Source organism: Artibeus jamaicensis, unplaced genomic scaffold (genome assembly GCF_021234435.1).
Source record: "Artibeus jamaicensis isolate MK-2021 breed Jamaican fruit bat unplaced genomic scaffold, CSHL_Jam_final contig_464, whole genome shotgun sequence".
Classification (NCBI taxonomy): Eukaryota; Metazoa; Chordata; class Mammalia; order Chiroptera; family Phyllostomidae; genus Artibeus; species Artibeus jamaicensis.
The window spans coordinates 20877959-20891467 of NW_026521842.1; the positions used below are offsets into that span (position 1 = coordinate 20877959).

Here is a 13509-nt window from a genome sequence, read left to right on the forward strand (position 1 = left end):
TACTCCTTTCTTCGATGAGAATAGAGAAACTCGAGGCATTTACTTAATGTGTCTAAAGTAAGGCCGTCAATTTGCAGATGATTCAGGCCTCAAACCCAGGTCTGCCTGACCCTAAATACTAACAGATTTGCCCTTTAAAAGATTTATAAAGAGAAGGATCTAAGAAGTCTCCCGATGGAAATGTAAAACTCGATACATTTCTCTTTCTCTGCCCCATCTTATTAACCATGGAGCCAGTTTGCATGTCCCTAAAAATGTGTCACCATGGAACCTTTTTCCCTTCGGCCATCCATAAACCTTAGAAATGTATGTGTCCCAAGTGAAGGGACTGTCTTCCATAAAGAGAGAGAATGGCTGGCTGCTTAAAATACTTTAGATGAAAGGGACTCTGTCATCAAAATGCAAAAGTGACTTCCAGAATAGAGGTCTTGTTATTATTCTTAGTTTGTTTCTCTCTCCATTTGGTTTGCTTGGCATGCCCGCCCATAGTGACCGTTTAGGTGCATGAAAGGTCAGTGGTGAGAGTGGACCCCAAGAAAGACTATCACAGGCGGCAGCCCTGAAGCCTCTGCAGTGTCCCTCCTGAAAGAAAGCCCTCCTCCCAGGGGTGCTGGGGCCACTTGGCTCTAGAGAGAACATACTGTATCCACTCAAACAGCTGAGGCACCGAGTGCCGAGCCCGGCTGGTTCAACCCCATTCCGCGTGCACCCTTCACCTCTTCCCCAGCCCTGGAGGGTCTCAATACTGGTATCCATTTTTCCGGTAGGATTTGTGAGCCCTCCGCAAGCCCAGCATGGGGAACAGCCACTGGCTTTTGTTACATTATTCGGTTCCCAGGAGGAGGCAGTCTTGATCTCCACCAGGGTCCTCATTTTAAAAATGAGCAAGGTAGGCTCTAGGGGGGACCAGTGACTCATTCTAAAGCACGTAATTAGTGTCTTTCCAAGGAGAGACCCTCCATCCATTTATTCCCCACCTCTTGAGCTTCTCTTAAAATCCATATGTAAGACATCTGTGGCTAGAAGAGATTAAAAGAGTCCTCGGGCAGCTACTGCTCTCTCCCTCGGAGACGATGAAGGCTCCAGTCAGCTGGGCACGGTAACGAGCCCCCATCTACGGGCTGCAGTGTTTCTGAGGGGACTCGGCTGCTCAGAAACGTGGAACGTCGTGCGTCCCCAGGCTGGTGTCCTGATTGGATCCGAGTTTCGTTTACTCTCAGGTGGAAGGCAGCCCGCTGTGATGTGGAGGTACCACATCACACACACACACACACTGAAGGACAGAGTTTAAATCGCGGCTTCTCCATTCTGCTTGCATTTCCTCCAAACCAGCCGCGTGGGTCATAGGTGGGACCCACAGATAAATCGGGGATGTCATCCGAATCAGGGACGGATATTTAACCAAGCAGTTTTACTCATTTGCTTTCCTTCTTAAAATATTCTTTTTCATTTTTATTCATGATGTTGTTAGTGGCATTTTGGATCATTAAAATGGGGGTAGATATCATAATTTCTAATTTGTGGAAGTCTTACAGAACTCCAGAGAATTTATGAGGATGAAAAAAATAACATATTTTGAAATAATCTGTCATAGATAAGTAGATTATTTTCTAATTGTTAAGCGTAGAATACTGGGGTAGCCTAGAACACATAAAAAATAGGGAACTGAATTTACAGTTACCATTTTACTTGGCCCATTTATTTTTATGTTTTCATGACTTTCCACAGCATATATGATTTTTCTCCGGGGATGAGAGCAATGGATGTCAATCACACAAAATTCAGAAAATACAGAAACAAAGGCTGGCCCTTCTCTGTCTTGTTTTGATTGAGATGTTGCAGCAAAGTCAGAGAATCTGCCATTATAAGGTTTGCAAACGGCAGCACATACCGTATTTTTCAGACCATAAAACACACCTAGGTTTTAAAAGAGGAAAAAAAATGTTTGAAGCAAAAAATGGTAAAATATTTAATAATATAAATAACATAATATTTCACCAATATAAATGTAAACAGAACTCAACAGCAATGCTAACAACCATTATTCCTCCCAAATGTGGGGTGGGGAGGGGTGTCTTACAGTCTGAAAAATGCAATATATACCTTATCCTCTGTGCTAGTCAGTGTATCTGCTCACGCCTAAAGGAGACCGAATCCGACTTGTACATATGTATTTTCTCTCATGGAGAACATATTTACATTGCCTTTCTTCTAAAATATGTCAGTTATAATTTTTGAGAGATTCTAAGATACTTTTTCCTATTCACAGCCAGATCCCAAGAGCCTGCTAGCTACTGGGCCATTGTGTTGGCGATAACACTCACAGTGCTATAGTTTACTGATCCTTCTCTCATAATGGAGGCTGACCACAGCGAGGAACTGGGGGGAGGGGGTTGTAATGTGATGGAGCCCATTCAAAACTTCAAATATTTTATAATACCAGTGTTTTCCATTTTCCTCCGGAGCACACAGCCTGGGGAAAATATATTTGGTGTATAGAGATATGCAGAAGACATGATGAGGAAGCGTTTGGGGGCGTAGGTTACAAAACACTGAGAAGTGCATAAAGCCAACATCTGGAATTTTAGTTAAGCCTTTCCCAGAACACACGACATTTGTTCGGCAAATACTGATGGACCGTAGCCCTGGGGAGCCTGAGATGAGTCAGAAAAAATCCCCTCATTCTCCCAGAAGTTCACAGCCTAGGAGATGTCCAGTAATGACAAGATAGCAGTCTACCAATTTCTACCGGAATATACGGTGTTATGTGGGTCGTGAAGGAGGTGATGGGGAGGTCTAAAGGTGCCCCCCTGAAGAGATGACTTTTGGATTCAATTTTGCGGCTTCGGGAGCTCACCTGCCGCGATAGAAGAAGGGTTCAGAGGCACTGGAGCAGTGAGTAAAAGGCCAGGGCCTAGGAAAGGGCAGTGTGCTCGGGACGGGAGTGACTCTGCACGCCAGGCCGATCTGGGGCGTGTGGGGAGGAGGGGCTGGAGGTGCGAAGCAGAACAAACTTGGAATCATTTTAAGCAGGAGGCTGTGACGTTTTCAACTGTGAGCCTGATGGTGCTTGAATTTCAAAGCAACTAGAAAGCTGCTGCTGAGTTTTATAAAACATTTCCTCTTAAACCAGATAGTTTCCTTAGGACTCATGATTGGATTCATAGTGTGGGCAAGGATGGAAGGTGGACAGGGAGTTTCTGAAAAACGAAACAAAACCTGGCCCAAGGCTTGTCATGAAGTAGGGGAAGTGCAACGAAGGAAAAGAAGAGTTTGTTGTTTTTATTTTTCACACTCTCCTATGTGTTTATTCACATCCAGTACAAACACAGAGTGTGTGACTGAAGCCCATGTTTGCTTGTATTTGGCAAAATGGACAACACCCAAGTGGAAAACGATGTGGTTGTCTTGCCAGTGAAGGCGTTCTGTGTCCACCAGATAAACAAGAGCCAGTTTCTGAGTTTTGTTCCAAAATGCAGAGAGGGGATCCTGTGACCCTATCACACCCAATGACTGCGGTTTCTAGAGACACCTGGACTAAACAACAGGTGGGGAAGACCCTGTTTGCTAACCTGGCAGGGGACAAGGACACCCTCAGATCCGCCAGGCCGAATGCGAACATGTGCAGGCTGCGATTCGAAGGGTCCCGTTGTGAGAGCACTCCCTGTCTCCCCTCTTCCCACAGATAACACCGCAGGGGTGTATGCCCGGCGCGGGGGGTTCAGCCGGCAGAAGCAGGATTTGTACCTCCTGCCCATCGTGATCAGCGACGGTGGCATCCCACCCATGAGCAGCACCAACACCCTCACCATCAAGGTGTGTGGGTGCGACGTGAACGGGGGGCTGCTGTCCTGCAACGCCGAGGCCTACATCCTGAACGCCGGCCTGAGCACGGGGGCGCTGATCGCCATCCTGGCCTGCATCGTCATTCTCCTGGGTAAGGGACCCTCCCCGGGCACCTGCAGGACGGGCCCTCGTAGATGGTCATTTTAGAGACACGTGTGCTTCTCATGGGCAGGCTAGTTACCAGAACCGTGCTGTGCACTGTGGGTGAAATGTGAGACACAGGGACACTTCCCGCTCTCGTGCGTTGTATGGAATGGGGGCGGTTGTGGGGGCAGGCAACTCCAGGAGCAGTTAGGGCAGAGCTGGGGGAAGGTTGATGAGCTGATTGCTAGGCTTCACGGGGCCGCCCAGCAGAAGCCACCTCGGGCAGGCTCTGCAGAAGAGGCGTTGAGGCAGAGACCTCGCATATGAGCTACGGTTTGCCTTACAAGAGGAAGGAGAAGGATTAGAGGAAGGACAATCGTGAGGCAAGAGGCTGTGTGAAGGACTCAAGGCACGGGCGAAGGCCTCCTGGCCAAAACTGGATCATTGAGACTCCTGGAATTATCATGGGTCATATATGGGTGTGTGCCTCGGCTTATGGGGCCCCCCAAGAAGCCCCTTGCACACTTGCAGACTGAGTCAGGTGCCCCTCTTCTGCACTTGCCCCCACCTTTACTCTGGAATGCCAGGAATGTACTGAGGCTAACAATGACCATTGCTGGGCCTCAGGAAGATGAGTTTTTCCAGCTTCTCAGAACTTGTGACAAAGATCAAGATTCAAATCCAAGTGTGTCTGACACCCAAGTTATGCTTTTTCCATGACGTTTAGTTGCGCCCTGAGTCGATGAATGGGGTTCAGTTGCATAGGGAAGAGGCAGTGAGTTCAGTTTCATGGTTCCTATTGTCTGGGAAACCAGGCCCCAGTTTGGCCCTGGGGGATGAAGAGAAGACACTTACAAGATCTCAGTGCTCGATCATCATCTATGGAGGAAAACACGTAGGGACAGATAAACTACAGAGGCACGTGGTGTCAGGATAGGGACGCAAACCAAAGACGCTGGGGGAACAAGAGCAGGAAGTGCCCGACACTGACTGTGGAGGTCAGAGACATCTTCCTGGAGGATGTGACATACTGCTCAGGTTCTGAGATGGGCAGATACTGCAAACAGAGGGAACGGAATACAAAAGAGCTCTTAGAAATTCATAGTCTGGCTGGGGAGCCAGGTGATAAGGGTTGTGACGATGGTGAGAACCCGGTTGGGTTGGTACATAGAGCAGGTACTGGTAGCTCTGCCTGGTTTCAGGAGGGGATGCCAGGAGAGCTTTCCACGATGAGGGATAAGGCAGAGTTAGCCAAGCAAGGAAGGTGAGAGGTGGTCCAGGCAAGTATGTTGTCGAGAGCAAGGCGCAGAGGCGGGGCCCTGCTTGGCGAGCAGCGGGGACCAGCTCCAGTCAGGCAGGGCAGGTGCAAGCTCTCACCCCTGCGTCTCTGTGGTGGTGGCCCAGAGGGGCTCTCAGACCACTTGCCAAGTTCAGCCACCAAAGTTTTGTCCAGCGTTGCTGAGTGTGTGGGGAGTGTTCTAATAGAACACTGCAGAGGCCCCTTGTGAGGAGGCAAGAGATAAAGAAGGAAGGCTTGTCCGAAATTTCCTTATAAGTAGCTCTGCTCACTCATCCCAGATTGCCTGAGCTCAGTGTGGAGTCCCTTCCAGAAGGGGAGAGGGACAGAGCTGCTTCATCTGGAGTTCTAGCTGATGCTATCTTTTCTGTATCCAAACCAAGAGGAGATTTGACTCTTGGAGTCTTTATAAACTGTCCCTCTTCTTTGTGGTGGTTCAAAGAGGATCCAGACATGCTCATGGTGACACTGCTTATTAAGACCGAGGAGGTTAAGGCTGACCCCACCCCCAAGGCTCTGGGCAGGAGCTGGGTGTCCCCTCCTATAAAAAGGTTGGGCCCCAGGTCACGGAGTGTGCTCATTCGTGACCTCCGAGAGGCAGCTGTCTTCCTTTGCCCAAAGAAACTGCCATCAACCATTTTTAAGAGGCTGCAGACCACATTTTTAGAATCTTCCTAATTCTCAGGAAGATGGGTTCCAAATTGTGTCAGCTTCATTTGCAAAAAAGCTCAAAATAGCCCCATGGTGCCAGTGTGCGTGGATGTAACATTGTCCTGGCAGCATTCTGCAGGGGAGGTGGCAGGTAGCGGGCCATTGCCCACCCCTGCGGGGATTCCAGGTAAAGCTCTCATTTCCTAGACCCGTTGCAGTTCTGAAGCACGCACCCTGTGCCTGACATAAGCAGGGCTCCCCTGGGAAGGGAGTCCAGGGATACTGGGCTTACCTTGTTCTCACTTTCGTCTCTTGTCCTTGCAGTCATTGTAGTCTTGTTTGTGACCCTGAGGAGGCAGAAGAAAGAACCACTCATCGTCTTTGAAGAAGAAGATGTCCGAGAGAACATCATTACCTATGACGATGAAGGGGGCGGGGAGGAAGACACGGAAGCCTTTGACATCGCCACCCTGCAGAATCCGGACGGCATCAATGGATTCATCCCCCGCAAAGACATAAAGCCCGAGTATCAGTACATGCCAAGGCCTGGGCTCCGGCCAGCGCCCAACAGTGTGGATGTTGATGACTTCATCAACACGAGAATACAAGAGGCAGACAATGACCCCACCGCCCCTCCTTATGACTCCATCCAAATCTATGGGTACGAAGGCAGGGGCTCGGTGGCCGGGTCCCTGAGCTCCTTAGAGTCTGCCACCACAGATTCAGACTTGGACTACGACTACCTACAGAACTGGGGACCTCGTTTTAAGAAACTGGCAGACCTGTATGGTTCCAAAGACACTTTTGATGACGACTCTTAACAATAACGATACAAATTTGGCCTTAAGAACTGTGTCTGGCGTTCTGAAGAATCTAGAAGATAATGTAAACAGGTATTTTTTTAAATCAAGGAAAGGCTCATTTCGAACAAGCAAAGTTTTACAGAGAGGATACATTTGCTACACCTGCAAGGACATCAAAGTGGTAAATACTGTGAAGTACCTTTTTCTCACAAAAAAGGCAAATACTGAAGTTTATCGGCTTCACTGGAGGAAAACCACTTGGCATACAAAATATTTAAGTGAAGGAAAAGCCTAGCGGTGAACTTACAATGAAGGGGAATCGTTTCTGTGTGACGAATATCTAAGTCCTTCTTTCTTTTTTTTTTAAGTTGTCAAAGAAGCTTCCACAAAATTAGAAAGGACAACAGTTCCAAGCTGTAATTTCGCCTTAAACGATGGACACTCTATATGTAGTGCATTTTTAAACTTGAAATATATACTATCCAGCCAGCTTACACCCACGCGATGTATGTACAATACAATGTACAATTCTGTCTCTTGAGCATCGATCTTGTTACTGCTGATTCTTGTAAATCTTTTTGCTTCTCCTTTCATCTTAAACTAATACGTGCCAGATATAACTGTCTTGTTGCGGTGAGAGGCGCCCTATTTCTATGTCATTTTTAATGTATCTATTTGTACAATTTTAAAGTTCTTATTTTAGTATACATACAAATATCAGTATTCTGACATGTAAGAAATGTTACGGCATCACACTTATATTTTATGAACATTGTATTGTTGCTTTAATATGAGCTTCAATATAAGAAGCAACCTTTGAAATAAAAAGAAAAGATTCTTTTTTAATTCTGGGCTTGGTTCTTAACATGGGAAAAATTAAGTGTTTCTTTTGACCCATTTATATTTCTAATTCAAGATCCTGCGGTCGTTCAGTAGCCCTATGTATGAACGGTTCTGGTCGGCTGCTTTTATTGTTTATTTAAGATCAAACCTGTTTTTGCCAGTGTGTATTCGGATAAGATTCTGTAACGTGGTGCAAAGCTCTTTTGTACGCTCTCAGTGTTGGTCGGCTTCCTGGCTCCCCTTCTACACGTCTGAAAAAGCAGGATGCTAAAGCTCCAGCCCAGTCCATGATTTCACAATACTTGTTATGTAATGTGCATGTATCCTGTCCCTCAGTAAGTCAGTGGTTATGAGAGATGAATCCATGAGGGGATGAAATCATCGGAATGCTGAAGTTCAGGATGTAGACTGTAAGCCCCATAGCGAGAGCATTTGGGGGTTGGGAGTCTGAAGGGTCAAATATACGAATTGGCTGTGGGTGGGTATCAGACCTCCAGTGTTCATCCGTCCCTCCTCCCCTTCTTCTTGCCAGGCGATCATAGTGACTCTGACCGTTAAAACTGCTTACTTTTTCTCCGGAATTCAACGTCTCTTAAAATAAGGCAGAGTTTTACATTCTGATAAAAGAAACAGCAATTCACTTCCATACCTTTGTTTTTCCAATATGCTTTGGGCCATAAGCCCAGAATGAGGGCAGGGACCATGATGGATGCTGAAGGTCAATGCCATGTGATTTGTTTGATGTGTGAGAACACCTGCAGTCTCCTGCAGTCCCCTCCAGCTGCCCCGGGGACGGGGACTTTCTCGGAAAGGACATTTCTCCTGCTCGGCTGGGTCGAAGTTTAAAATGTAGCAATACCTGGGGAAAGACCATACCATGTGACCCAGCACGTGCTTCCCGCTTCCCCCAGACACAGGGCACACGCCTCCTCTCAGATGGCAGAGAATTTTTAGACTGATGTTTTTTCTCTATGGTGAAAATTCCTTTTAAGCATTTCTTGGTATCTTGCTACATGCTATTTTTATGACTGAGTCAAAATGCATACAAAGAAAGATGTTTCTGTGAAAGTGCTCACTTCCATTTTACTTTGCATTGAAATCCAATTGTCTGAACACGCCAGTGGATAAATTCTGTGGACAGTGTCACTTTGGAACCTTTCATTTCCGTGAAGGATTGCACATTCTCAATGCTTCCGTAATTGCAGGTTTTGTTCATTTTTTATGTAGTTTTTGTAATCCAAAGAATATTTTGCTAGATTTGCACAGCTCTCCAATCGAATTTGAAATGAAGAAATAACTCAAAAGGAGTATGAATAGCACTTAAACAAGCATACAGCTATAAGTAACCCTGTCACCATGGGTGATCCTTTTTCTATAAATGTATTTGGATTAGATTTGACAAATATGTTTCCACATTTTTATGTTTAAATTTTTTTTAAAAAGGCTGTCTAACTTTCAATAGTCAAAAATACTTGTTTTTCTTTCTACCTTCTCTCTCTTTTTTATTTTAAGCCTCTATTGTCATAGAGCCCTCTTAGAAACTTGGAAATAAAATGTCTTTTCTGATTAGTGGAGTCCTTTTTCATTGGGAACGTATTGCCTTTAAAAATGATCTTAGTTTAAGTGGCCCTTCCTCATTTCAATATAAAGTAATCACTGCTTTATGACATCAATTCAACTACAATTCAACTGCTCTGTTCTTGTCCTTGAGTAGTGATGATTGCTTACATTCATCATTCATTCATCCATCAAAATCTTATTTCACAGACCCTGTGCTAATTACTTAAGGGTGCAGAATGAGTCCTGCTACCTTCCTTGAGATCTTTCAATCTTCTAAAACCTGTCCCAAAATATTTATATTGTTGTCGTATAATCAATCTCCTATTTACCTCTACGCTTACCCGCCTCCCCAATGTAACAGGCATTTGCTCTTCAGGATTGAAGGAACAAAAGAAAAGATGCGACAGGAGACGGTGAGATGTTCAAAGTGCATGCAGGGCAGGCCAATTGCCACAGTTCCTGGAGAGACCTTGCATTTAGCTGGATTATACCCCCTGGGCCGTTACTACTGGGAATGGTGGGAAGACAGGGGAGCAGCCTATCCACATCACTAGGAGAAACTTACTAGAAACACACATGATGCCCAGACAGTGTCACTGCTTGTCCGGTGGAACCTGGTCAGGAGTGTTTGGAACTGCTCCTGGGTAACTGCCCAGCACCCTTCACCTCTTCGAGAGCCTGTGCAGGGCAATGAGGAACGAGCTGGGCTCTCTGAGCTGAAGAGTGGCCAAGTCCACCTGGCGGGCAGCACGGAGGACGGATTAGGAGCCTGTGAACCTAGAGGCGTGCCTCGGGGGTTTAATGAAAGTGAAAATGCAATCCAAGGGGAGCCTCGCATAGTTCAGTACATTGACCATGGAAAAGAGGCAAAGCTTCTCTGCACCGGCACTGCCATCAGTCTGGTCTAGACCTTTGTCATCTCTGACCTGGAAGACCAAAGCAGCCTCATGGAGGCTGCTGACCTCCCAACCTCTTCTCCCAGAGAAGCTGGGGGCACAGGGACACACAACTCGGATCCTGTGACTCCACAACTGACACCCCACGGCTCTGCGAAAAGCCCAGTTTCCGTATTTATTGCCGAACATGACCAGGGCCCTGTGGACCTCTCCAGCGTCCTCTTACTCCATTCTCCGCTCCGAGCCCTGTGCCCAAGGCACCCTGGCCGTCTGCTGGGTCCGCATACAGACAGAACGTGCCCCCTTTTCCATCCAAAGTAGGTCACCCTTTGTTGGTATCTTCGGTACCAGTCACAAGTGTTGAAACTTACTTTGCTTTTTGGCTTTTCCTGAGTCTGTGGGTCTGAGACCTCACCAGAATGTGAGCTTCAAAGAGGCAGGGATCAGCTTTTTCCCACAATACCTCCCGCTCTTGCTTTCCCAAGGTGGGCCCAGCAGAATGGCTCCTGCAAACAAGGGTGGCGAGAAGAAGGGCCACTCTGCCACCCGTGGGGTGGTGACCAGAGAGTCAATTCACCATCAACATCCACAAGGGCACCCAGGCAGTGGGTTCCAAGAAGCGTGCCCCTCGGGCACTCAGAGAGATCCAGAAGTTTGCCAGGAAGGAGATGGGAATCCAGATGTTGGCACCGACACCAGGCCCGACACAGCTGGCGGGGCCGAGGGAACGAGGAACGCCCCCACCACACCCAGGTGCGGGTGCCCAGGAAAGGCAACGAGGGCGAAGATTTACCAAATGGGCACCAAACACTGGTCACCCGTGTACCTGTCACCACGTTGAAAAATCTACAGTTTATGTGGATGAGAACTAACTGTTAATTTTTGAATGAAGTTATAAAATGGCAAAAAAAAAAAAAAAAGGGCACAAGAGGCAGGGATCTTGTCCTGGTGTACACCCCGTTCTTTACATGGTGCCTGAAACCTAACAGGTGCACAGCCGAAGCTCCTTGAATGAATGATGGAAGATTTACCAGGATCTGACGACCCATCAGAGGGTTCCAGTGGGATCTTTAGGCTTCCTGAGCTGAGAGACTGAGTGTGTTGTGATGTTGGTACCTGGGACTGTGAATTTGAAAGGAGAAGTGGCTTTGGTGGAAGGAAGCTGAATTAGGTTCGGATGGGGTGTGCACACTGGGGACACTGTGACAGTGAGCTGTCAGCTCGGCAGAAACGGGTTTGCTGCTCGCTCACCACGGAAGTGGGACTGGGCTCGCGGAGCACAAGTCGTCAGGCGGCTGGTGAAGTCTCGGGAGTGACCGTGTTTCTGCTTGGGTTCCGCTGCTCACCCCCAGCCGAAAGGGAGTGTTTCAGTGGTGAAGTAAGCGCCTCTGGGGTTGAAGATTAACACCGAATTTAATTTTGTTAATAAGGATAATTAGTAAGCATAAACCTTATCCTTGTATGTCAAATGCATTGAAAAATAAGAAGGGAATATAATTAATGCCCTGATACTTTTTTCCAACTAGTGAGACTTCGTTGAGCTCCTGCTGGGTAGGAGAGAACGTACTGTACACAAAACACTGACTTCAGTCCTCCGACAAGACATGGTGTGTGTTACATTCCCCGTGTTACCCTGAAGGACACTGTGGACCAGTGAGGCTAAGCATCTCTCTGAACCATCCCCAGAATCCCATTTCCCCAAACGTGGTCGAGGGCCTTATGCTTTAAACTTAGGTTAAAGAGCCAACAGCAATGAGTGTTCTTCACAGCCAGTGATTTAGCTGAGGTGCTGGCAGTAAGAACTTGGGATGGACGTCCCCCAACCCCCATGGATTCAGTTTATTTTTTTGAGCAGCTATTCACCCCAGAGCTGGACGACAAGATCTAGTCAGACCTCTGAGTGCCCAGCCCGCCTTCCATGTTCAAGCCACACATAGGACAGGACTGTGACTTGTTTCTGCGGGGGTTTGTTTGCATCTTTCCACAACATGAATGTTGAAAATCAAATACAAAAGAAACTGATTAGGCATTTTATAGCTCTTTGTATTATGTTTTATGGAGAAAAAGTCTGATGTTTCATTTTCTTTATGGATTTAAGTTGTGTTTTTAAAACAAGATATGGTCAGTGGCGGGAGCCTCAGTCAGGTCCCAATGGCCAGGGAGTCAGAACTGATTTTGCATCCTGCAGAGAAGGCTACCATCTTCTTAAAAGGGCCTCTTCACTCCAGGCCCTTTTAAACATGATTTCATAGTTCTCTGTCACTTTAATGGAGTGACTGCCATTACCTGGTCATCTCTCATAGGCTCCCACACAAAATACTAGTCTAAGGTCCATCCTGTGAGGAGCTCAAATCTTCAGCTTAAGAGTGAAAGCAATACATCCTTGTTGGGTGAGGCATTCAACACATCCCTGTGTATGAAGCCTGGCTCTGGTACTTAGCTGCTGTGTGACTTTGGACCGGTACCTTGATCACTCTGAACTTCATTTTCCACCAACGTGCAATGCAAATAACAGTTCCTAAGCTGCTAGTGTAAGGAATAGATGTGCTCGTGTTTCTAGAGCCACTGTCAGGTCCTAGGACAGGCGAACCACTTAGTATAAGACAAAAATTATACCGTTTGTGCCCATATTCTGTTCCCAGCTCAGGCTGCAGAACAAATGTCAAGGAGGAATTTACTACCTTCTGACTCCCTTTTCCTCTTCCAAATCAGGTCACCATCTGATTTCTCTCTCCTGAGCCAACAGTAAAAGACAACACATGGTAGTTTAGTTTCAGGGAACTGCTGATGGCCAGTTTCCTACAACCAAAACATTTTCTTTTTAAATAAAACTAATGATCTGATCAATGAATTCACTGACATATACCATGATATGTAGAAGAATATTGGCAAGGCAACAGGTAACATAATTGAGTCAACCACCTCAGGAAAACCCCGGTTTCATCTGTCTACCAACAGAGTGAGCTCTGTTCCACCTAATCAGTTCTGAGACACAGGTTGTATCCTCATTTGCATCTACTTCGGCCAATCAGAACTGCACAATGTAGATACCTCATTTACATAAAATGGACTTAATGGGAAGCCCAGACAGGAACTTTCACTAGAAAAGGCATCTCCCTTCGGTCTTGATGGAACATGAGTTCAGGTTGCTGCCTGAGGCTGTGTCTCCTAGGCTGCAGCCCTCTTGCTCAAAGAGATGCTTTTTATTCTTTATTGCAGCTTGAAATTAATTTAGATTTACACTTTGTCAAGAATGGCACAGACGCTGACATTTCTAATATAAGGAATTTTAGATTTGATATATTTTTGCTCATTTGTTGAAACAGTGCTCCTTTTATAAACATAACTCTTTGAAAATATTTAGATTTGAAGGCAGACATATAATTTCATTAGAATACTTTTTAAATAACATTTCTGATGAGTGTAATTGAACCACATTTTTACTTCATTTAGCACTCGGGAAATTGGAAATTATTTTATGCTATGATCATTTTCTTTCTTTTTTTTTTTCAAGCACTAACTGGGATGT

At 46.3% G+C, this 13509-nt stretch overlaps 1 protein-coding gene across 2 annotated transcripts in view; it reads left to right on the forward strand.

The window, feature by feature from the left end:
* Positions 1-7527, forward strand: part of CDH11 (cadherin 11) — a 133238-nt gene extending 125711 nt beyond the window's left edge. For both annotated transcript variants that reach the window (XM_037162697.2, XM_037162698.2), the window contains 2 exons: positions 3686-3937; positions 6203-7527. In XM_037162697.2, coding sequence (XP_037018592.2) covers positions 3686-3937; positions 6203-6699 — 749 coding nt within the window. In that variant the 3' untranslated portion in view covers positions 6700-7527. The remainder of the gene's footprint in view (positions 1-3685; positions 3938-6202) is intronic.
* The last annotated feature ends 5982 nt before the right edge of the window (positions 7528-13509 follow it).